The sequence below is a fragment of the Symphalangus syndactylus genome, chromosome 14 (genome assembly GCF_028878055.3).
Source record: "Symphalangus syndactylus isolate Jambi chromosome 14, NHGRI_mSymSyn1-v2.1_pri, whole genome shotgun sequence".
Classification (NCBI taxonomy): Eukaryota; Metazoa; Chordata; class Mammalia; order Primates; family Hylobatidae; genus Symphalangus; species Symphalangus syndactylus.
In genome coordinates this window covers 50,932,557-50,953,548 of record NC_072436.2, presented here as the reverse complement: position 1 = coordinate 50,953,548, position 20,992 = coordinate 50,932,557, and the positions used below count along the sequence as shown (strand labels likewise).

At 48.8% G+C, this 20,992-nt stretch overlaps 1 protein-coding gene and 1 long non-coding RNA gene across 8 annotated transcripts in view; one reads left to right on the top strand and one right to left on the bottom strand.

The window, feature by feature from the left end:
• NPAS2 (neuronal PAS domain protein 2) overlaps window positions 1-20,992 on the top strand; it is a 178,084-nt gene that overhangs the window by 146,716 nt on the left and 10,376 nt on the right. For all 6 annotated transcript variants that reach the window (XM_063617618.1, XM_055243626.2, XM_055243625.2 and 3 more), the window contains 8 exons: window positions 237-319; window positions 1,043-1,149; window positions 3,641-3,788; window positions 6,336-6,420; window positions 10,159-10,300; window positions 10,819-10,928; window positions 13,075-13,164; window positions 17,560-17,706. In XM_063617618.1, coding sequence (XP_063473688.1) covers window positions 237-319; window positions 1,043-1,149; window positions 3,641-3,788; window positions 6,336-6,420; window positions 10,159-10,300; window positions 10,819-10,928; window positions 13,075-13,164; window positions 17,560-17,706 — 912 coding nt within the window. The remainder of the gene's footprint in view (window positions 1-236; window positions 320-1,042; window positions 1,150-3,640; window positions 3,789-6,335; window positions 6,421-10,158; window positions 10,301-10,818; window positions 10,929-13,074; window positions 13,165-17,559; window positions 17,707-20,992) is intronic.
• Window positions 7,999-12,583, bottom strand: LOC129463109 (uncharacterized). 2 transcript variants are annotated; one of them, XR_010115626.1, is made up of 3 exons: window positions 12,093-12,583; window positions 10,645-10,773; window positions 7,999-8,206 (listed from the first exon to the last, which is right to left on the bottom strand). It is a non-coding gene; the product is annotated as an uncharacterized lncRNA (long non-coding RNA). The 2 variants fall into 2 exon arrangements; XR_008651009.1 differs by lacking the exon at window positions 12,093-12,583 and adding an exon at window positions 11,599-11,735 and having other exon boundaries at window positions 8,079-8,206.

Below are 20,992 nucleotides of genomic sequence, written 5' to 3'. Positions count from 1 at the left end.
GAAGGGTTGGTGTGACATTCTGGCTCCTAGGTATTTTTCCCCAGCTTGTGAAATAAATTTAGTATCAGCTAATACCGAAATTAGCTACAGATGATGAGTTTCAGTCCAACACGACTTGGAGACTTGCTCGAAACGATTTTAACTTCTGTTACCCACCATGCGTTCCTCTTGAACAAACCTAGGGTGAGCATCTGGCACCCAAGCAACTTTTTTTTTTTTTTCTGCTTCCAATACAGGAAATGTGCATAGTTGACGAACCTTTAGAGGAATTCACTTCAAGGCATAGCTTGGAATGGAAATTTTTATTTCTGGATCACAGGTTTGAGAAAAGAAAAACATATTTGGGTTGGGCCCTTCTCAAGTCTTGTTGGCGTGAGCCAGGCTCTCCTTGGGAGAGAAGAGTCGGCCCTGGTCCATTGAAGGAGAAGGACTCTCTGGCGCTAGGAAAAGTCGTCCCTGCCAAGGGTGGGTGGTTTCCCTCCAACTGCATCTGCCCCATCGTGAATATGTTCTGTGTTTGGGTCTGATGCCTCAGCCCTGGGCCATCTTTGGGATGATCCTCACTTGGGGCCCTTCCCGGCTCCCAGTAAGACAGCAGCAAGTGTGAGAGAAATCTCTCATCTCTTTTTTTTTTTCAACATCCTTTGATCCTTTAGCCCAATCTTTACTTTTTCTTTTGTAACATTATTTGCAGTTGAAGAACTCCAAATCTCCCCTCCCCACCCTTTAATTTTATATTACTCTTTGGTGTTGGGCTGATCCAATCTGTAGCTGTTTTTAATTACCCAGTAGTGATAAAGCTTATTGTTATTTGGGCCAAGTTATGCCAAGGGAAAGGAGTATCTATATGCCAAAAAAAAAAAAAGTTGAGCCCTTTGGAAAACACAGCCTCTCTGGTTTTGACCATTGCAAAGTTATTTTTCTCCCCTTGTTCTTGAGAAATGAGGCCTCCATGTTGATCATTATGGAAAGGCATGGCCACCAGGGTGAGCCCTGCAGTGTGTCTCCTCCCTGATGACAAGTCCTCCTTGTCCTTGTGCAGAGCCCCTCCAATCATAGGATACCTGCCTTTTGAAGTGCTGGGAACCTCGGGCTATGACTACTACCACATTGATGACCTGGAGCTCCTGGCCAGGTGCCACCAGCACCGTGAGTACCACTGCCCAGCCCAGGCACGGGGCCCTTGCGTTCACTCCACTGGGGCCCAGCAGCAGGGCTCTGGGACCCCAGAAGCCTCTGCTCATTACCTGGTTTCTTTTTAAGGTGAGGAACTTGGTTTTCTCTGAGATGATCTGGGGGCATGGTGGAGGCCCCTTATCTGCATCTACCCCCATGTCACTGGAATTCACCGGAATTCACTTGGCCCCAAACCCTAGCACCTTCCCACTGTCATCCAGACAGGCACCCTGTTTAAACCTAATTAAGAAACTAAGGTGATGCAGGGATTTTTTTTTTAAGTTATGCAATACATTTCAGAGATAAAATACCGAATTCTCATAACTGTTCTTTCATCAGCAGATATGTATTGGTCACTAACCATAGGCCAGATACCGAGTAGGCCGGCATATGGGGATGATCAGTACCTACTTGCTGTCCCGCAGGGCAGGTCTTCTGGGAAAGCCAGAAATGGGTGACTTTGTGGGATGTGGTCGGCGCATTGAAGGGGATGTACACAGCATACTGGGGGACTCAAGAAGACCCTCACAGCTGGGGTTCAGGGAAGGCTCTTTGCCACAGACGAGGGGAACACATTAGCAAATGTATGGGGGTTAGGACTTATGATGTGAGGGAGTGAGAATTACAAGCTTGTCCAAGTTCTCACTTAGCAAGTGGCTTCAAGAATTAACCACTTACAGCTGTATTTTCAGTGCCAACTCTTAACTTTAAACAGGAACACTGACCTATTGATCCTGATGCATGAATTGATCACTAACATTGTGCTTTAAAATATGCCTCACCTGTAGTACCCATTAGAACTTTTTTTTTTTTTTGAGACAGATTCTCGCTCTGTCACCCAGGCTGGGGTGCAGTGGTGCAATCTCGGCTCACTGCAAGCTTCGCCTTCTGGGTTCAAGCAATTCTACCACCTCAGCCTCTAGAGTAGTTGGGATTACAGGCGTGTGCCACCACGCCCAGCTAATTTTTTGTATTTTTAGTAGAGACAGGGTTTCACCATGTTGGCCAGGATGGTCTCAAACTCCTGACTTCAAGTGATCTGCTCACCTCGGCCTCCCAAAATGCTTGGATTACAGGCGTGAGCCACTGTGCCTGGCTAGAACTTTCTCTTCTGTGGAGAGGGAAGGAAGAATAGGCTTGAGTTCCATCTGGATCGGCTGTTAGAATTTAAAGCTAATCATTAAAACTGTAACTCATTGCTCCTCAAAGCGTGGTCTGGGACCACGCTGCATAGGCGTCACGGGAAGTTTGCTACACTTGTAGAATCAGGCCTACTCAATCAGGGTGTCTATTTTAACAAGATCCCCAAGTGAAGAATTACATTCAGCATTTGAAAGGCTTCTCCATGGCTTGGGCAAGACGTCCTTGCCCTGTGGAGCCCACACCCTCAATCTGCTGGGCTTTTCTCCTCTTCAGATAATCACATTCTCCAAGTCAGTGTCCTTTTTTTTTGAGACAGAGTCTCTGTCGCCCAGTCTCGGCTCACTGCAAGCTCCGCCTCCCGGGTTCACACCAGTCTCCTGCCTCAGCCTCATGAGTAGCTGGGACAACAGACGCCCGCCACCAAGCCCAGCTAATTTTTTGTGTTCTTAGTAGAGATGGGGTTTCACCGTGTTAGCCAGGATGGTCTCGATCTCCTGACCTCATGATCCGCCTGCATCGGCCTCCCAAAGTGCTGGGATTACAGGCGTGAGCCCCTGTGCCCGGCCATCAGTGTCCTTTTGTAGCATTAGTTTCCTAGTTGAGATTTCTCTTAACCGTTTACCTAAAGAGGTGCTAAATTCCAGGCACTATGGCAATAAAACCCAAATCGTTCTTCTTCCTTGGATCCGTAGCCCATCTTTCTGCCCTGCCCAGGCTTGATACACCATCAGCATCCATTCTGCTCTGGACACCCCTAGAGAAGCCACCAGCAGACATCACTATGGGGGGGCTCCAAGCAGCTCTGGGGAAGGGGGAAGCCTGGGGTGGAGACATCTGTCCCCGACTCTTTACTTGAGAACTGTGTCAACTGAGCATGAGCTGCTGACTGACAGCCACAGAATCCGTCCAGAGGTTGCTGGCTGGCAGGTCTGTTTTTGGGCCAATTCTGGATGCTCTCTCCTGGGCTCCTGCAGCTCCAAAGACAGCTCTGCCTGCAGTGGGAAGTTGAGCACCAGGCAAACCTGGGCCTCTGTTTCATTAAACCTGCAGTTTGAAAATCCGTCTGCATCTGCCCTTATCTGAGGATCTCTTTAAGCTTCTGAGCATTTGGGAAAGTATATGGATCACTCTTAGACTGTTTAAGAATTCATGACAGTGTACCATGATCCTGATAGTCACTTCAAATACAGGGCAACTGGGGAAACAAGCCATGTTTGGTATTGTCTTTTTTTTTGAAAGCTTATCTTTACAATAACTCTTGGGGAAAAGATCATTTTCATATTAACATTTGTTATACGCAGAATCCATTTTCTACTCACAGTGATGCAGTTTGGCAAAGGGAAGTCGTGTTGCTACCGGTTTCTGACCAAAGGTCAGCAGTGGATTTGGCTGCAGACTCACTACTACATCACCTACCATCAGTGGAACTCCAAGCCCGAGTTCATCGTGTGCACACACTCGGTGGTCAGGTACCGTGCACGGGCAGGGGTGCGGCTGCATCCTTGTCACACCTGGGAGGGGTACAGGGTGGCCCCTGATGGCCAAGTCAGATCAGCAGTCACTTGGGTGTTCCCCATTTCGAGGATCAAGCCCAGGCCATCCCCTGCCGTTAACAGCACAATTCCCAGAGCTCAGCTCGCTTCCAGGCACCACTGGCTCTGCCCTCCCAGGGCTGAGACTCCTTTCAAGCTCTCAGTCAGGCCCCTTTGAACGCCTCATGGACTCTCGCAGGCTGCCAGGATATTACTTAGTAAGTGACTGCTTCACTGACCTACTTACATATTTTCCCATCTCTATCCAACCCACAGCCTTCCCTTGTTCCTGCTTTGAGTAGAAAATTTAAATTTTACCTCTAAATAACTCAAACACATATTCCCCTTTATTTTTAATGCTTTAAAAACCCCTGCTGGCAACTGAGGCAGTGTTGGGAAAACAGCCTGGCTGCCAGTGGGCGTGGGTTCCCCGGGAGGTCCCTGCTGGCCTCAGAGAGCCCTCCACCCAGGGCGGGTGAGCAGGACTTCAGAGAGACACGGCGTGGCGGGGTTTCATAGACACCGCCTTTGTGGGGTCACTGCTCCCAAGGATGAAGGGGAAAATGGTCTTCTCCCCGACTACAGAAATTTTAAGAACGTAAATTAGTTTTAAGCTGGCCTACAGAAGAGCCTTGGAGAAGGGCATAGAAAGAAAAGTTGGAAGGACAGCATGCCTTTCTTTTTTTTTTTTTTTAAACTTTAAGTTCTGGGATTCATGTACAGAATGTGCAGGTTTGTTACATAGGTATACATGTGCCATGGTGCATGGTGCCATGCACCTATCAACCCATCATTTAGGTTTTAAGCCCCACATGCATTAGGTATTTGTCCTAATGCTCTCCCTCCACTTGTCCCCTACCACCACCCCTGACAGGCCCAGGTGTGTGATGTTCCCTCCCTGTGTCCATGTGTTCTCATTGTTCAACTCCCATTTATGAGTGAGAACATGCAGTGTTTGGTTTTCTGTTCCTGTGTTAGTTTGCTGAGGATGATGGCTTCCAGCTTCATCTATGTTCCTGCAAAGGACATGAACTTATTCTTTTTTATGGCTGCATAGTATTCCATAAAATTAGAAAAACCTACTTTAAATTTCATATGCATTTCTTATATACAGCCACTTGCTGCTTGATAATGGATATGTTTTGAGAAATGTGTCATTAGGTGATGTTGTCATCATGCAAACATCATAGAGTGTACTGGACACACCTAGATGGTGTGGCCTACCATACACCTTGGCTATACCGTATAGTGTATTGTTCCTAGGCTACACACCTGTACAGCATGCTGTTGCACTGAACACTACAGGTAGTCATAGCACAGGTGTAAGTGTGCATCTAAACGTATCTGAACACAGAAAAGGTAGGGTAAAAATACAGCGTTCCAATCTTAGGGAACCACCAATATGTCCCATAAGCACATGACTATATATATGTAACAGACAGATGTAGACAGACAGACATGCACTACACACACACACCATACATGTATCAAGTCACCAGATCAGGCATTCTTCCTTAACATGCAGAAGAGGGGAGAAACACTAGTTTCAGCCGCCAATGACCCTGATCCTACTTGACCACACCTCATGCCTTTGCTCAGGGACTTGATCTTGGATTCCCAGCCTGCCATTGGCCGTGCAGCAGCAGTGGTTTCTGACTCCGTGGCAGCCGCCTGTTGCCACCCAGCCTGGTGCTCTGCCCAAGGGCCCCTACCCTCAGGGAAGGCTGGGCAGCACTGACCCCTCGCTCTTCAGGCTGTGCCCTCTACCAGCTCTTCTCCATCCTCCACCTCTCAAATCCTTGGAAGAAACTCTCAGAGAAAGGAGGAAGAGAACAGAGTGAATGAATCAGATGGCAGGCATTCCGGAGGCCCAGGAGCCACGTTGCTTTCCAAGGCCTCTTGCCCCAGGGTCTCCACACCCGGGGCAAAGGCACTGCGGGGTCAGTTGGGTGTCCCTGTGTTGAGTTGATTTACCCACACTACTGAAAAGTGGGCCTGTGGGCTCATCTCCGGTCTGGATTTGGCTAGTCCAGGTTTGTTTGAGAGGAAACTTTCTGAGAAATGTAACTACTAAAAAAGTTTTGTGTCACTCTTCCATATGCACGGTCCAGACTGAGCAGGTTTTAAGAAAGGCTTCTAATTATTTAAAGGCAGAAGCTTATCCCATAGACGAAAATGTGTTTTTTAAAGACAATTACAATTGGAGATTTCAGGGAAGTAAAAAGAATAGTAAATGAGAGGGGAATAAAGACATCCTGGAAATAAAAAGATTTTGAATGTAATATTGTAAGTTACTCAGGTAGAATTTAAGGCAGAGAACGACGCTCATTCCTTCCAAGTCACAGGCTAGGGTCCTCTGTGTTGACTGTCGTGGGGGGCAGGGATTACGTCGAGAACCTCGATGTACCTTGCTGTCTGTTTAGGTGGTGTCATCCCTTCCTGGAATGCCCCATCTCCACTGTGGTCTCTTAATTTCCTGTGCAGTTACGCAGATGTCCGGGTGGAAAGGAGGCAGGAGCTGGCTCTGGAAGACCCGCCATCCGAGGCCCTCCACTCCTCAGCACTAAAGGTATGCCCATCCCCGCCAGACGGATATGGCAAAGGTTGGCTAGGAAGAAAATGCAGCCAACCAGTCTCTGAAACAAGGGTTTCTTTTCATCAATGGAAGGATACATCCAAGCTATTCAGGAGGCCAAGGTGGGAGGATCCCTTGAGGCCGTCACATTGAGGCTGTGGTGAGCTATGATTGTGCCACCATACTCCAGCCTGGATGACAGAGTAAGACTCTATCTCGAAAAAAAAAAAAAAAAGAGCCTGCAGAGCTGGGCTAGACACAGCCCCTGGACTGAAAGCATGGCTCGGCAACTTTCCAGCCTTGCAGGCATGACTCCAGTGAGTCCACTCGGCCTTTCCTCCACAGAGAAGACACGGGGGAGTTCCTCCCCGGCTGGGTTGTGGAGGAATTCCAGAGTCCCTGGTCTTCCTTTGCTTGAGGGCCGTGGCACTGCCTCCAGGACCCAGGCACCCTACGGGGAGACTGCCCTCACACACCACTCTCCCTGTCACCTGTGCTTTCTATTTCTGTGTCCAGGTGTCTTGGTGAACATCATGCTGGAGCCAGCTCTGGGTCAGGGAGCCCTGTTGTAGAAAGGCGTTCCCTCCATACAGCCCCTTCCGTCCTTCCTTCCACACACTGAGCCCTCTGTTCCCCTCTGCCTAGCCAGACGTCTCCTTGTCCCTGCTTCTGGTTTATCACACAGCTCCTGGGAACCTTGGGGACCATCTGCAAGTAGACCAGAGCCCTGTTCCTCAGAGTCCATTCTTAAAGAAGACACAAATGTTGAGAGAAAAAGAAAAAAAAGCAAGAAAGGGAGGGAGTGTTGTATTTCATCAAAGTTAAGGAAGCTGTCAACTGGAAGAGCCACATGAATTTTTTTTTTTTTTTTTTTTTTTTTTGAGACAAAGTCTCGCTTTGTTGCCGCAACTGGAGTGCGGTAGTACAATCTCGATCTCGGCTCACTGCAACCTCCACCTCCCAGGATCAAGCAATTCTCCTGCCTTAGTCTCCCAAGTAGCTGGGATTACAGGTGCCCGCCACCACGTCTGGCTAATTTTTGTGTCTTTCATAGAGACAGGATTTCACCATGTTGGCCAGGCTGGTCTCGAACTCCTGACCTCAAGTGATCCTCCCGCCTCAGCTTCTCAAAGTGCTGGGATTAAAGGTGTGAGCCACCGTGCCTGGCCTCCACATGATTTTTTTCTCCCATAAGAGAAAAATTGCTGCCAACCAATCTCTGAAACAAGAGTTTCTTTTCATCAGTGGAAGGACACGTCTTAATTTCAGAAGTGTTCAAATGTGAGTGCTGGAGAGGGGAGTACCTCTTAGAATTGGTGAAGCTCAACTTCCAGGGTGCCCAGTGACTGCAAATCCAGAGCCTTGGGCCAGAGGCTGGTGCCACAGCAATGGTCCAGCCTTTCAGGATGTCTGTGGTCCAACAGAAGCATCTCTCACCCCTGAAGGGCCAAGTTGGGAAGAAGAAGAAATCACCTTTCAAGATCAGAGAGCAGTGGGTGACTTGGCAGAGCCTCCCCGGCTGCTGTGCCGTGTGGTGGTGTGTTCCATGGCGATTCATCACCAGCGCGCTGATAGGACACAGCTGACATTCTTTATGGAAGTGTTTATTACCCAGTTCTGTCACATCATACATTATGTATCATGTCATAGAAGGGAATTCAGCTGCTAATACGCAGATGTTAGACACACCATACATCATCGCTGAAGAACAGGTGTAGTGTGTATCTTCCAGTCGGAAATTTATCATTGAGGTTTCTGATCCTTGGGGAGTCCTGGAGCCCTGCGAAAGAATGTCTTCTCATCAAAATGCATACATGTATAAATACACAATCGCTGGGCGCGGTGGCTCACGCCTGTAATCCCAGCACTTTGGGAGGCTGAGGCGGGCAGATCATAAGCTCAGGAGTTCGAGCCCAGCCTGACCAACATGGAGAAACCCCGTCTCCACTAAAAATACAAAAATTAGCTGGGCATGGTGGCGCACACCTGTAATCCCAGCTACTCAGAAGGCTGAGGCAGGAGAATCACTTGAACCCAGGAGGCAGAGGTTGCAGTGAGCCGAGATTGCACCACTGCACTCCAGCCTGGGCAACAGAGCGAGACTCCGTCTCAAAAAAAAAAAAAAAAATACAAACACAATCTTGGGCACTGGGTTAAGAAATTCCTTTAAAGTAAAAGCTCCCAAACTATCCGTGGTGTTGAACCAGTTTGGTTTTTATAGCTTCGCTGTCTGTCACTGTCCAGTGCATTTGTAAAATGCAGATTCCCGTGTGTGGATGTGACATGCAGAGATGTCAAATAGGCATCAAGGTTCCTCCGTGCTTATTCTCACTTCCTGGACCAACTTCTCTGCTGACTAGGAACACATAATTCACAAACAGCCGTGGTCCAGGGACCCCGCTCTAAGGAGCCTGGTCAAAGGGAAACTGTAACCAAGCAGCAAGGTCCCCAAATTGCCATTTACCTCAGCACATCCAGCCACATCTGGTATTTCTGTTTTGCACAAAGGCCCGTAGGTCACATGTCAGTCACTTCATCCCTACTGTACACGTACAGTATCCACCCCCACTGCAGCTGTGACACAAAAGACAAAACAGCCACGCAGACGCACCCATGGGATTTCATACCCAAGGCCATGGGACACAGACCAGCCCATTGACGTAGCCCAGAGATGCTGGCAGTTTCCATTCTTCTAACACTAGGTAGGAATGCGGCTCAGGAGGGTAATCACTGTTTTGTTTTCTTCTTTAGCTTAAAAATTATCCCAACCTTTGTTTTGTTTATTATTTTTTTTTAGAGTCTCACTATGTTGCCCAGGCTGGAGTGCAGTGGCATGATCTCAGCTCACTGCAACCTCCACCTCTGAGGTTCAAAGCCATTCTCCTGCCTCAGCCTCCCAAGTAGCTGGGATTACAGGCGCCTGCCACCACGTCCAGCTAATTTTTGTATTTTTAGTAAAGACGGTGTTTCACCATGTTGGCCAGGCTGATCTCGAACTCCTGACCTCAAATGATCCGCCTGCCTCAGCCTCCCAAAGAGCTGGGATTACAGGCATGAGCCACCGCATCCAGCCCCAACCCAACCCGTTTTCATGTGTCTATAACAGCTAAGCCACAGAGGATGGAAAAATGATCCCTCGGAGTCAGATTGTCACAGCTGCTTTCTCATGACACTGTATTTGAGGCAGAGACATCCTGGGAGCCAGGGTCAGTCAGGAGCGAGAGGTCAAAAGACAGGAGACCCCTTGCCCTCACCGGTTCTCCACTCCAGGGGACACTGAGGCTGCAGAGAATGAGTAACAGGAGAAAGCGTGGGAAGGACCCAGGAAGGTCCAAAGGCGCCTGTCCCAGTGGATGAGTTTACAGTCCACTGCCAGCAGCAACCTGATTTCTAGAACGTCTTTCCCTCTTCTTGGAAAGTCAAGATGCTGGGTGGTGAGGTGACAATGTTGAGGAAAAAATAAAATGCAAAGCCAGTTATGAAAATGTAAACAATAAAAACAAAAGGCAAGAAAGGGTAATAAACACTGCTTTTTGGCTGCAAGCCTCTCTGAGGCTTTAGGTTACATATATGTGTATACTCTACTCAGGCGTCTTTGGAATCGTCCCCAAACAACTATGGTATTTGTCTCAGCAGCTTCTGAGGTTGTCGACATATTTAGAACTAAAGTCACGCCCACTGATTCTTTCCTTTTGATGCTGACATGAGGACTGTTTGATGTGTGTGTTTCAGGACAAGGGCTCAAGCCTGGAACCTCGGCAGCACTTTAACGCACTCGACGTGGGTGCATCGGGCCTTAATACCAGTCATTCGCCATCAGCGTCCTCAAGAAGTTCCCACAAATCTTCACACACAGCCATGTCAGAACCCACCTGTGAGTGCGAGTCCATGGATGGGGAGTGGGATGGGGGACCCCATCAGACCAGAGGGACAGCCCCACAGAGAGTCCCGGGCCCAAGTGGAATCAGGGCAGTCTGTGCCTCCGACAGAGGTTGCTGTGCAGTTTATACTCCTCCTTTCCTTTCCTAGACTTCCCGCCTCCTGATCACCTCTCCACGCTCTGGTATCCATCCAGTGCCAAGCAAAGACATTGAGTGGGTTGTGCACAGATCTGATCCCTTGACTGCTTTTAGTAATTCTGGGGAGGCGTCTGATCAGGCAGCTTATTGGACCAAGCAGCCAAAATGAAGTTTAGGGAGTGTTTGTGGTGTCTCCTACCTGCTCCCAGGCTGGGCTTCTGTGGTTCAGCTCAACCCTGCGTGGTGGACTTCCTTTATCAGAGATCCCAACTGAGCTCTTGTGCTATGCACACCACGGTCATGGGTCCCCTCTTCGGATGAGTACGTGCTAAGTACATGTAAGTTAAGAAGGTCATTCGTTGCTTTCTTACAGCCACTCCCACCAAGCTGATGGCAGAGGCCAGCACTCCGGCTTTGCCAAGATCAGCCACCCTGCCCCAAGAGTTACCTGTCCCTGGGCTCAGCCAAGCAGCCACCATGCCGGTAAGTGTGTGACCCCAAACTCCTCCACGGGGGTACGCTACAATGTGGTAGGGGCTGCAGAGCCACAGGCGATGTGCTGCGTCTCCCCAGAGAATCCGTTTTACTTAGGGATTGAGAGTGTAGGGTGGCAGATGGGGGTGGGAAGTTAAGTAATTTAATTGGCAACTAATTTTAAACATTTGCATGACAAAATTAACATGGATGCATATCCATAGAATACAAAATCCAAGTGAATTTTAAGGATTAAAGGCAAAACTGCAAACCCGGGGTCATACCCTCAGACCCCCAGAGCCCCTGGGGCTACACAATTAGGATTCTTCTGTTTTGAGTCCCCTTTCATGCTGGTGAAAATATTTGAGCAGCTCAGTGTCAACAAAAATGGACCTCTGCACGTATCAGGTAGCGTCCCCAACATGTGCCAGATCCTTCCAGAACATCAGGGGATGCATGGCCCTGAGAAAGCACAGTGACTATGTGTAAAGTCACTGGCATGCACCACTCTGGTCATCTATTGCCAGGTAGCAAACTACACCTAACTTAGTGGCCTAAAGCAACCACGTGTATCAAGTTCATGGAGTCTGGATCAGGAATTCAGAAAGGGCATCATAGAGATGGCATTTCTCTGCTCCTTGGTGTCGGGGGTCTCATGGGCCTAGGCTACGGAACCCACCTGCCAGATGGTGTCTGCACATGAATATCCAGCACCCGGGCTGGGTGGCTGAGGGCTGAGCTCAGCTGAGGCCATCCATCATTGACTTGCACGGGCCTCTCAAGCCTTAGGCTTCTCCTGACATGGTGGTGGACTCCAGGTTCCAAGAGGAGACACCTGGAGACGCAGGCAGGAGCCATGCAGCCCTCTGTGACCTAGCCACGGAAGTCACATAGTGTCACCACTGCCACACCTCTTGGTCAAAGCAGCCCCGAGCTCACCCATCGAGAGGGATATAGACCTCCACTTCTAGATGGGAGAAGTACCCAGGAGTTTTAGGGGCCACCTCCAGATAGTTGCCAAACCCCTCCCACCCACACTTCACTGTCATTTTGGAGATAGAGTGAACGTGCCACCTTCCTGCTTGCTGTCTCCATAAAGGCTGTGCACACCCTACTTGAGAAGCTTGGGCGATGCGTTTTATTTTCAAGTAGAACGTGGCAAAGACCACTTACTTTCTCTCCAGCCACCTCCAGATGCACTTGCAAGCTGTGCCTGCCATTCTTCCAGACTCTCCTGTCCAGTGTGACTCACTTTGCCAACAATGGAGGCCCAGAGTGCTTCCGTCTCCTCCCAGCTGTGCAGGGAAACAGAACCCAGACCAGCTTCTGGATCAGCCCTGTGCCTGGGACTTCTCACTGAAACAAGGTCTCCTGGTGTCATTTCCTCCCAATGCTGTCCTGGGTGACACTTTCCATTTGAGCTGCTTTTTTATATAGGCCCTAGCAACTAGGGGCTGTGTCGGAATAACTTCAGACAAGTCCTTTCACTGTTCTTTTAAAAAAAAAACCACTAGCCCGTGAAGCAGAGTGTTTCATTTCTTGTTACTATACATTGTCTCCCCCACCCACCCGAGTGATCAGGGAACACAGATGTGACTCAGCTCAGTTCCCAGGAGTCTCTCAAAAGGTTCTGGGCAGAGGCTGGTGAAACAGCCCCAGTCCTCACTGCCTGGTTAAGTTCATGGACAAACATGCATGGCGTGTCTGTCCATCTGCATTAGCGCTGAGCAGAAAAGATACGGACGCACAAGCCAGCTTGTGGTAGCAGTCCATGCACGTCGTCCTGCTTGATGACACCGCTAAGAATTAATCCGTTTGGGAGAAGAGCAACCAAATCTACCCAGGGCGGAGTCCAGGACAGCAGGCAAGGGAAGGGAAGTGAAGATGAGCTACCAGGCTTGGGCAGGTAGCAGCAGCCTAGCAGGGCACACTGTGGTGGGGCGGAAGCCTGCACCAGTTGTGCGGGGGCTCTGCCCGTGTGCCCTGCGTAGGAAGCAGTGCAGCCAGGGAACAGACACCTATACTTTCTAGAATTCTTGACTTGCAGCTGTTCACCCCATTGCGGAATGTAGAGAACCCACTGGACCAAGAGACCACATCCCTGTCCCCTGGAATGGCAGAAGCAGTGGTAACAAAGCCCCTTTCTCTCCCACAGGCCCCTCTGCCTTCCCCATCGTCCTGCGACCTCACACAGCAGCTCCTGCCTCAGACCATTCTGCAGAGCACACCCGCTCCCATGGCACAGGTGAGTCTGGGACCCAGGAAAGGGCAGCCCCTCTCAAGCCAGAAGCACGCAGTGTGCTGCGCTAATGATCTTGTACACGTAGGTCCCAACCAAGGCCCTGACGTGGGGGAATGTCCCTCCCAATGTGCGTGTGGCCTGTGTCGAGCCATGAGGTTCCCCCCACACCCACCCTCTCATCTCCAAGTTCTTTTTTCCAGTGTCTGGGTTTTTCTTTTTTTAAATTTCAATAGTTTTGGGGGAACAGGTGGTGTTTGGTTATATGGATAAGTTCTTTAGGGGTGATTTCTGAGATTTTGTGTACCTGTCACCCTAGCAGTGTATACTGTACCCAATATGTAGTCCTTTATGCCTCACACCCCTCCCACCCTTGCCCCACCAGTCCCAAAGTCCATCATTTCATTCTTATGCCTTTGTGACCTCATAGTTTAGCTCCCACTTAGAAGTGAAAACATACGATATTTGGTTTTCCATTTCTGAGTTGCTTCACTTAGAATGATGACCTCCAGCTCCATCTAAGTTGCTGCAAAAGTCCAGGGTCTGTTTTTTTAATTCTTTTAACAGTCTCTATTCACCTCTTTGCCACTTTTCCACCTTCCCCTTGTTCTTTACGACTCCAAATTGGCCATGGTATTTTAGAAAAGGTCTGAATTGGGCTTCATGTCGTAGAAAGACTGAAAGGATCTAAAAGCCGTGAGTCCAGCACTATAAATATCACATTTGTTTAAAAAAAAAGAAGAAAGAAAGAAAGAAAAGAAAAGGATTACGGCTTTGCTGAGTAATTCCATCCTTGTTTCAACAACATTCGGTGAGTTACTATTTGGGTCAGTCAGTGAGCGAGGTGTTAGGGATGTAAAGATGTAAGTCAGCCCTTGCTTTTAGTTCTCAGAACTAAAGGGAGAGACAGGCACGTAAACAGAGACGCCGCCGTGGCAGGGCATGCATTTTTATAGCACCACGAAGGAAATATTCTGCCCAGGGAAGTCTGACGTGGCTTCCTGGAGGAGGTGACGCTTGAGTTGGCCCCGGAAAGGTGGGTAGGAGGTTGCCAGATGGTGCGGCAGGGGGACAGCAGGGATGTGCTTCAGCAGGGAGTTACGAACACGGGGAGTGACAAACCCTGCCCAGGCCTGAGCTCTGACTTCAGTTCCCTCATAGGAGACTTAGCTCTGCCCAGACCATGGCCACAAGCGCAGCTGCGTCTCAGATGGCGGTTCAGCAGCAGGTGCCCCTGGGCACACCCTTCTCAGGGTGCCCCCTCTCTGTCTTGGCACACATCTGTCACCACTGATGAAAACTATTTCGGAACATATGCCCTCTTAGTGGGGGTCTCTCATGCATTTCTGGAGTAAGACACATGCTAACGCGTGCTGCTTGGCCAGAGTCAGGCTTGAAGAGTGGTGTAAAAGCTACCCTTCTGGAATCTACTCATTAAAACTGCCTATATTCACCCTCATTAGGCCAAAAGAAAAAAAAAAAAAACCTGAATACTGTTTTTCTCTTTAAATTTCCAAGGCCTATTTGGTATGAAATTAGTAACCTTTTAATCCAAAGGGGCATAAAATGAAAATGTCTTTAACTTCTGGGTCTTGCATTATAAAGAATGTCTGTGTTTATAAGACACAACGGTGTGATACAGTCTCTTTTGGAATTCTGATTTTTCATTTATTGAACTTCTTAGTCTGTCATATGTACTATATTTAATAATTATATTCTTTTTTTTTTTTTTTTTTTTTTTTTGAGACAGAGTTTCACTCTTTTTGCCCAGGCTGGAGTGCAATGGCAGCATCTTGGCTTACTGCAACCTCCACCTCCTGGGTTCTAGTGATTCTTCTGCCTCAGCCTCCCAAGTAGCTGGGATTGCAGAAATGCACCACTACACCCAGCTAATTTTGTATTTTTTGTAGAGACGGGGTTTCACCATGTTGGCCAGGCTGGTCTTGAATTCCTGACCTCAGGTGATCCGCCCACCTCAGCCTCCCAAAGTGCTGGGATTACAGGCATAAGCCACCATGCCCAACCAGTAACTATATTCTTTAAGACATCCCTGCATAAAGTCACACAGTTCTTCCCATACCCACTTCATATGAAACAATGAGATTCTGGGATTTTTCCCTCACTCCCCTCACCCTTCAGGGAAAGGCGGGAAAAATGAAATCCAAAATCTGAGGAGCGGTTATCTGGGTAACTGGTGGTTTTCCAAAAAGCCTCTTTCTTCATACTGCGGTTCTAAAATGTCTTTAAATTAGAGTAGATCTCTTTATCAAAAACATCACCATCAAGAAGGTAAGGAGGGCCTAATGATGGGGTGTCTGGGAGGCCTTGAAAACATCAGAATAATGTGAGAGGCAGCTACCACCTCCTAACCCAGCCCATCGCCGCTCCCTTTCCAAGCCAACTCGGCACCCATGAGCCGCCTCCACTGCAGGTGGAAGGGGCAACCCTGAGTTTCCCGACTTTGTAGAACCTGCCAGAGAAACTTTTGTGTTTCGTTAAATACTTGCAATAGCTCGTTTGCTTTCTCGGTTTAATTCTCTTTCAAAATCCTCACAGAATGGTCTGATTAGTCACAATCTGACTGGCATTTTTGTGAGTCTGGGATAGTGCAGGTATTTTTTTTAAATTTTTGTTATTTTTGTTTATATATATATTTTTTGAGACGGAGTCTCACTCTGTTGCCCAGGCTGGAGTGCAGTGGTGCAGTCTCAGCTCACTGCAACCTCTGCCTCCCGGGTTCAAGCAATTCTTCTGCCTCAGCCTCCCGAGTAGCTGGGATTACAGGTGCCCACCACCACGCCTGGCTCATTTTTGTATTTTTTAGTGGAGATGGGGTTTCGCCATGTTGGCCAGGCTGGTCTCAAACTCCTGACCTCAGGTGATCCACCCACCTCGGCCTCTCAAAGTGCTGGGATTACAGGTGTGAGTCACCATCCCCGGCTCCGCGCAGGTATTTTTAAATGCATGGGTAGCAACAGAACCTTCCTTTTAAAGGAAGTCTGAGGTCAAAGCCACTCTGGTCAAGGTGGGAGTGTCTTGTGGGCAAAACTTCTTGGCCTCGCTCAGCTCCTAAGACTTGGGATTTACATGTTGGTGCTGCCACCATCTCGCTGGGTGACTTCCAGCAAGGTGCAGCCTCTTAGGGTGGCATGGGCTCATCGTGAAGAAGCACAACATGTGTACCTCTACTTGCCTGGGGCAGCAGCTGGCACCTGAGGGTCTCTGCACTTGTCAGCACCTGCTATTCTTATTCTTACTGGTTCTTTTTATTATTATTTTGCTGCCTCAGAAGCTATGCTTTCAGTTATTTCATCCTGTTTCTCAACTCTCCTGCTCTCCTTGGTTCCCTATGTCTGGGAGGTCAAAGGGCAGAGGAAAAGAGAGAGGCCCTGGGGGCATTTGCAAAAGACAGCGGGCAGGAAACAGACTAGGGAGATTGTTGGGCTAGAGATTGAGGGAGCGGAGGTTAAGTAATGGTAAAAAGGGAGAAAGAGAAAAACAGAATGAATCTAGCAAACTCATTTGCCTCAAGATATGGGAGTCATAGCCCCAAAGAGCCCAGAGCAGGGGCTACAGGCCCCTCCTGCCATCCCTCCCAAACAGTGTTTCCTGGAAGCGGAGGAGCCTATGTTGAGGGAGACAGGACAAGAGGCAGAGACTACCTGCAAGTTTCCTAAGGCCAACCTCCTTCCTCAGAAAGGATTAAGGGTCCAAAGGAAGGGGAGACCCAAAACAATCACCCTGTCTTTACCCCGAGGTCAGTCACACTGGAGAGGGGGCCCCCGGGGCAAAGACCGGGTGATTGTTTTGTTCTTTTTTTGTACAGATTTCCGAGATGTGCATAATAGCAAGTAAGGCTGGAGAGGGGAGGGTGAGGGGAATGATAAGTCCTTGATGATCCCAGGCTGTTTTGGAGAGAGCAGGATCAGATTTAGGATAATGACCGGACCCAAAAATGCCTGTGAAGCTGTCACATACAAACTGCTATGCCCTAAATGAGGGGGAAAAGGGACTCTGATGCCCTGCTTTTGACATTCATCTCCAGAACCGTTTGTTCATCTCTCTAAATTTGGAATATCAGTTTGTGAACATTGCTTACAAAATCCTGTCCTAATTCTGTGGCCCTCCCAGACTGCAGGGCAGTAAGTCAGGTCTGCAGATTCAGGCGGGCCTGCTGTCATAGCTAGCCTGAGAAAGACTGGCACAGGGGCCCCCGGGATGCCCAGACCTCATCTGCAGCCCCTGTTCACTGCCCAGGACCCAGCCGCGGACTCCTTAGGGATGCTGGGAAAGACGGCTAAGGGACGGAAATGAAGTGTACACACCGAGCAGCAGCAAGATCTGCCTGCAAGGCTGAAATAACTCTTTCATCTGGTTATGTTTTTCGGCTCCACCTTGAAGTTTTCGGCACAGTTCAGCATGTTCCAGACCATCAAAGACCAGCTAGAGCAGCGGACACGGATTCTGCAGGCCAATATCCGGTGGCAACAGGAAGAGCTCCACAAGATCCAGGAGCAGCTCTGCCTGGTCCAGGACTCCAACGTCCAGGTGATCCCCTTCCCGGGCTGGCCTCTGTCCCTGCTGCTGTGTGGGGAGGGGTCCTGCCACCATTTCCGGGCAGCCAGGACTTCCTCCCAAGCCCTGTGCACTGCCCTGCCAAGCCCAATTTGCTTATGAAAGCATATTGCAGTCTCCGCAAAGGACAAGGAACAAATCCCGGTCCTCATCTCTGCCTCCAGGCCACACCCCTGATGTCCTCTTCCCTCGCCCCTCGCTCTGGCAGGCACATCTGCTTGCTGCCTCCACCTGCATTTGCACTTGTGCACTTGGCGTTGGATTGCTCTGCATGGATGCCTGCCTCGGTCCTGGATATTGCCTCCCTGCACCTCTATAACTTTGCTTTCCTAGCTCCCAGCCCAGGCTGCCATCAGGAGGAGATGGAAGCAGCTCTGCTGTTTCTCATCCAACGCAAGCATCCAGGGAGCTGTGGGAAATGATGATATCCATATCACAGCCTACTGGAAACTGCAGAGGGAGCTGGGTGGCACCCCATTTGTGGTGTGCCAGCAGGGAGGCTCTGCAAGGCCCAGCTGCAGAGGCTCTCACTGTGACCCCCAGATATTAGAATTGTTTGGAAAGGTCTTGTTTTGTTTTGGAGGAAAACCTTTACATATTGGATCTCTTTTAATAATATATAATGTTTTACTTATATTAGTCCAGGACTGTGTATCTTCAGAAGTGCCTGATTCTGACCCAGCCTTTGATTGTAAATGTAACTCTAGCTAACCTTGGCATCTGCCCTGGGAGCACTAAGCATTTGGAGACCCTTAGAAGGGACAGAAAGAAGCAGAAATGACATCTCTGCCGGAGCACTGTCCCTGTTGCTTCCCCCATCACCATCTACGCAGACCCTCCCCTGGCCACACAGCTTCTGAAGTACAGCCACACCTACCACAGGCGACAGGCGGGTTCTGTTGGGGCACAGCGCCGTGAGCCAGTGCACGCTGAGATTAATACACAGTGGTGCAGGTGTCTGGGGGCTTAGGGAGATGCTCGTTTGGCCATCTTGCCTCGCTGAGGTCCCAGCAGCTCCGCCTGGCCCTCGGGCACTCCTGGTGGCTTTCTAGATGTTCACTGTCCCTCCCCTTCCTGCCCCTGCACAGGCCTCTCAGAGGTGGCTGCTCACCTTAAGGAGAAGAGCCCCGCCCTGGAGAGGCCACCTCCCTGCCTGCTCCCCTCAAGACACGGCTGTGTGCCTTGAGCAGGCTTCACTCAGGCAGCCTGGGCCATGCCAGAGCCCTGCTGCTCTCCCCACCTCCTCAGCGCACCCTTAAATTGACCAGGAAAAGGCTCGGCCTTCTCGTGAAAAGAAATGGAGTCACCGAGCTGCCATTCCACCTTTTACCAGAATAGGTAAAAAGTGGCTTTTTACTTACGCCTTCCCAGCTGGAATATTTTTCTCACTGATCCAGGGCCTGACTGGGAGCCCAACGCTTGCCTGACTCCAATTACTTTAATGGAATTTTTACACTAACAGGAAGGGGGAAATCGAGCCAGAAACTGCTAAAATTGAGGTAGGCGTATGAACATCCCCCTCAGTGCCTGGAGTTTTTCTACTTCCTGCCTTTTCAACATTAAGGCTGAATTTTAAAATAACAGGCAGCAGGGTTATCACTTTCACTCCTGTTATAACAAAGTATTTTTCCTCCTTGTGACCCATGCCTTTGGTTAACCCCAAAGTACCTATGCCAGAGTGCACCGAGGGATGTTCTGAGCCAGCCGGCATGGGAATTGCACCCTCCGGTGCCTTCCTGCCCTGTGTTCATTCCTGAGGCCTTATCTTTGCAGTGGAATTTTCCAGAGATCATGGAAATCCACAGATAGTCGAGACAGAGGATATTTCCTCAAGGAGTCTGCCTTGTTTTTTTGTAAGACTTAAATATGTTACAAAATGTGATATTTGTTTTTTTTTTTTAAACTGAACGTGTGATTCAAATGTGAAGAATAAGCAAGTACAAATGACTCCAGCCCACCCCCAAAAGTAGAGGGATAGATAAGAATGACAAAACGTTGATGATTGTTGAAGTCTAATGATGATGCCAAGGTTTCATTATATTACTTGTCTATTTTGTATACTTCTCAAATGTCCTGTAATGACAAATATTTGTAGAAATAAGCAGATAACACTAATGAAAAATCATCTGTGAGTGTAGGATTGGTTTGTTCTTGAAAATTAGAAGTTGTTGGTTTGTTTTCTCTGATAACCTTTCCCACTTGGAGAACTGTTTTTTTTTTATGTTTTCTATAAAGTTGACCTCAGAGCCCTTTTAAGTCACCATCTCCTTAAGCCACAAAATTCTACTTTATTGTTGATAAACAGAAGTATGGCTGTGCCCAGCAGCAAACCAGGAACCGGTCCCCTACCCAGTGGCCTTTATCCCAACCTCAGTGGACTTGTGATGCTTTACTTCATTGCTTCAAAACTTTCATCAAGGCTATATGTGCCTGTGATGCTTACTATTTAAAAAAAAAAAAAAAAAAACGTTGGGTTATGAGGAAGAAGTCCTGAAGGGCTGCTGGTGTTTGCACCTGGATGGGGTCATGAATGGGGCTACCTGGACAAGAACTGTTGTGCTGAAAGGCCCATCGCCCCCTCCAAGGCTGCCTCTTGCTCTTTTTGAGAGCATGCGCGCCCTCTGCTGGCTGCTCCAAGGAATGCCTAGAAGGACACCTGTAGCAATGGCAAATGATGTGTTCCTCAACTGGTTCATCCATCCATCTATCCGTCCTTCCATCCGTCCTTCCTTCCATCCAGCCATCATCTATCCATTCTTCCATCCAGCCATCATCTATTCATCCTTCCATCCGTCCTTCCATCCAGCCACCATCTATCCATCCTTCCATCCATCCTTCCTTCCATCCGGCCGCCATCTGTCCATCCTTTCTTCTAGCCACCCTCCCTTCTATCCATCCTTCTGCCCATCCTTTCTTCCTTCCATCCATCCTTTAATCCATCCATCCATCTGACAGACACCCTTTATTTACCAGGCACGTGGTTAAGCACTGTGAGGATACAGAAAGATAAACAGGACAGGGTTTCTACTGTCAGAGGATATACATCGATGGGACAGAGCAGCACACCTTGCTGTTACAGTCTGTTACATAAATAATACTAGCAGACATAGTTTGCCCTTCTCTGAGTGAAAGCACCATTCATATGTTTATTCATTCATACATGCGTTTATTCCATTCATTCATTTATCAAACAGTTTTTGTATGCCCAAAGAGGCAAAGGAGGAAAAAGCTCCTTTTTTCATTTTGAATGTTGTTATTA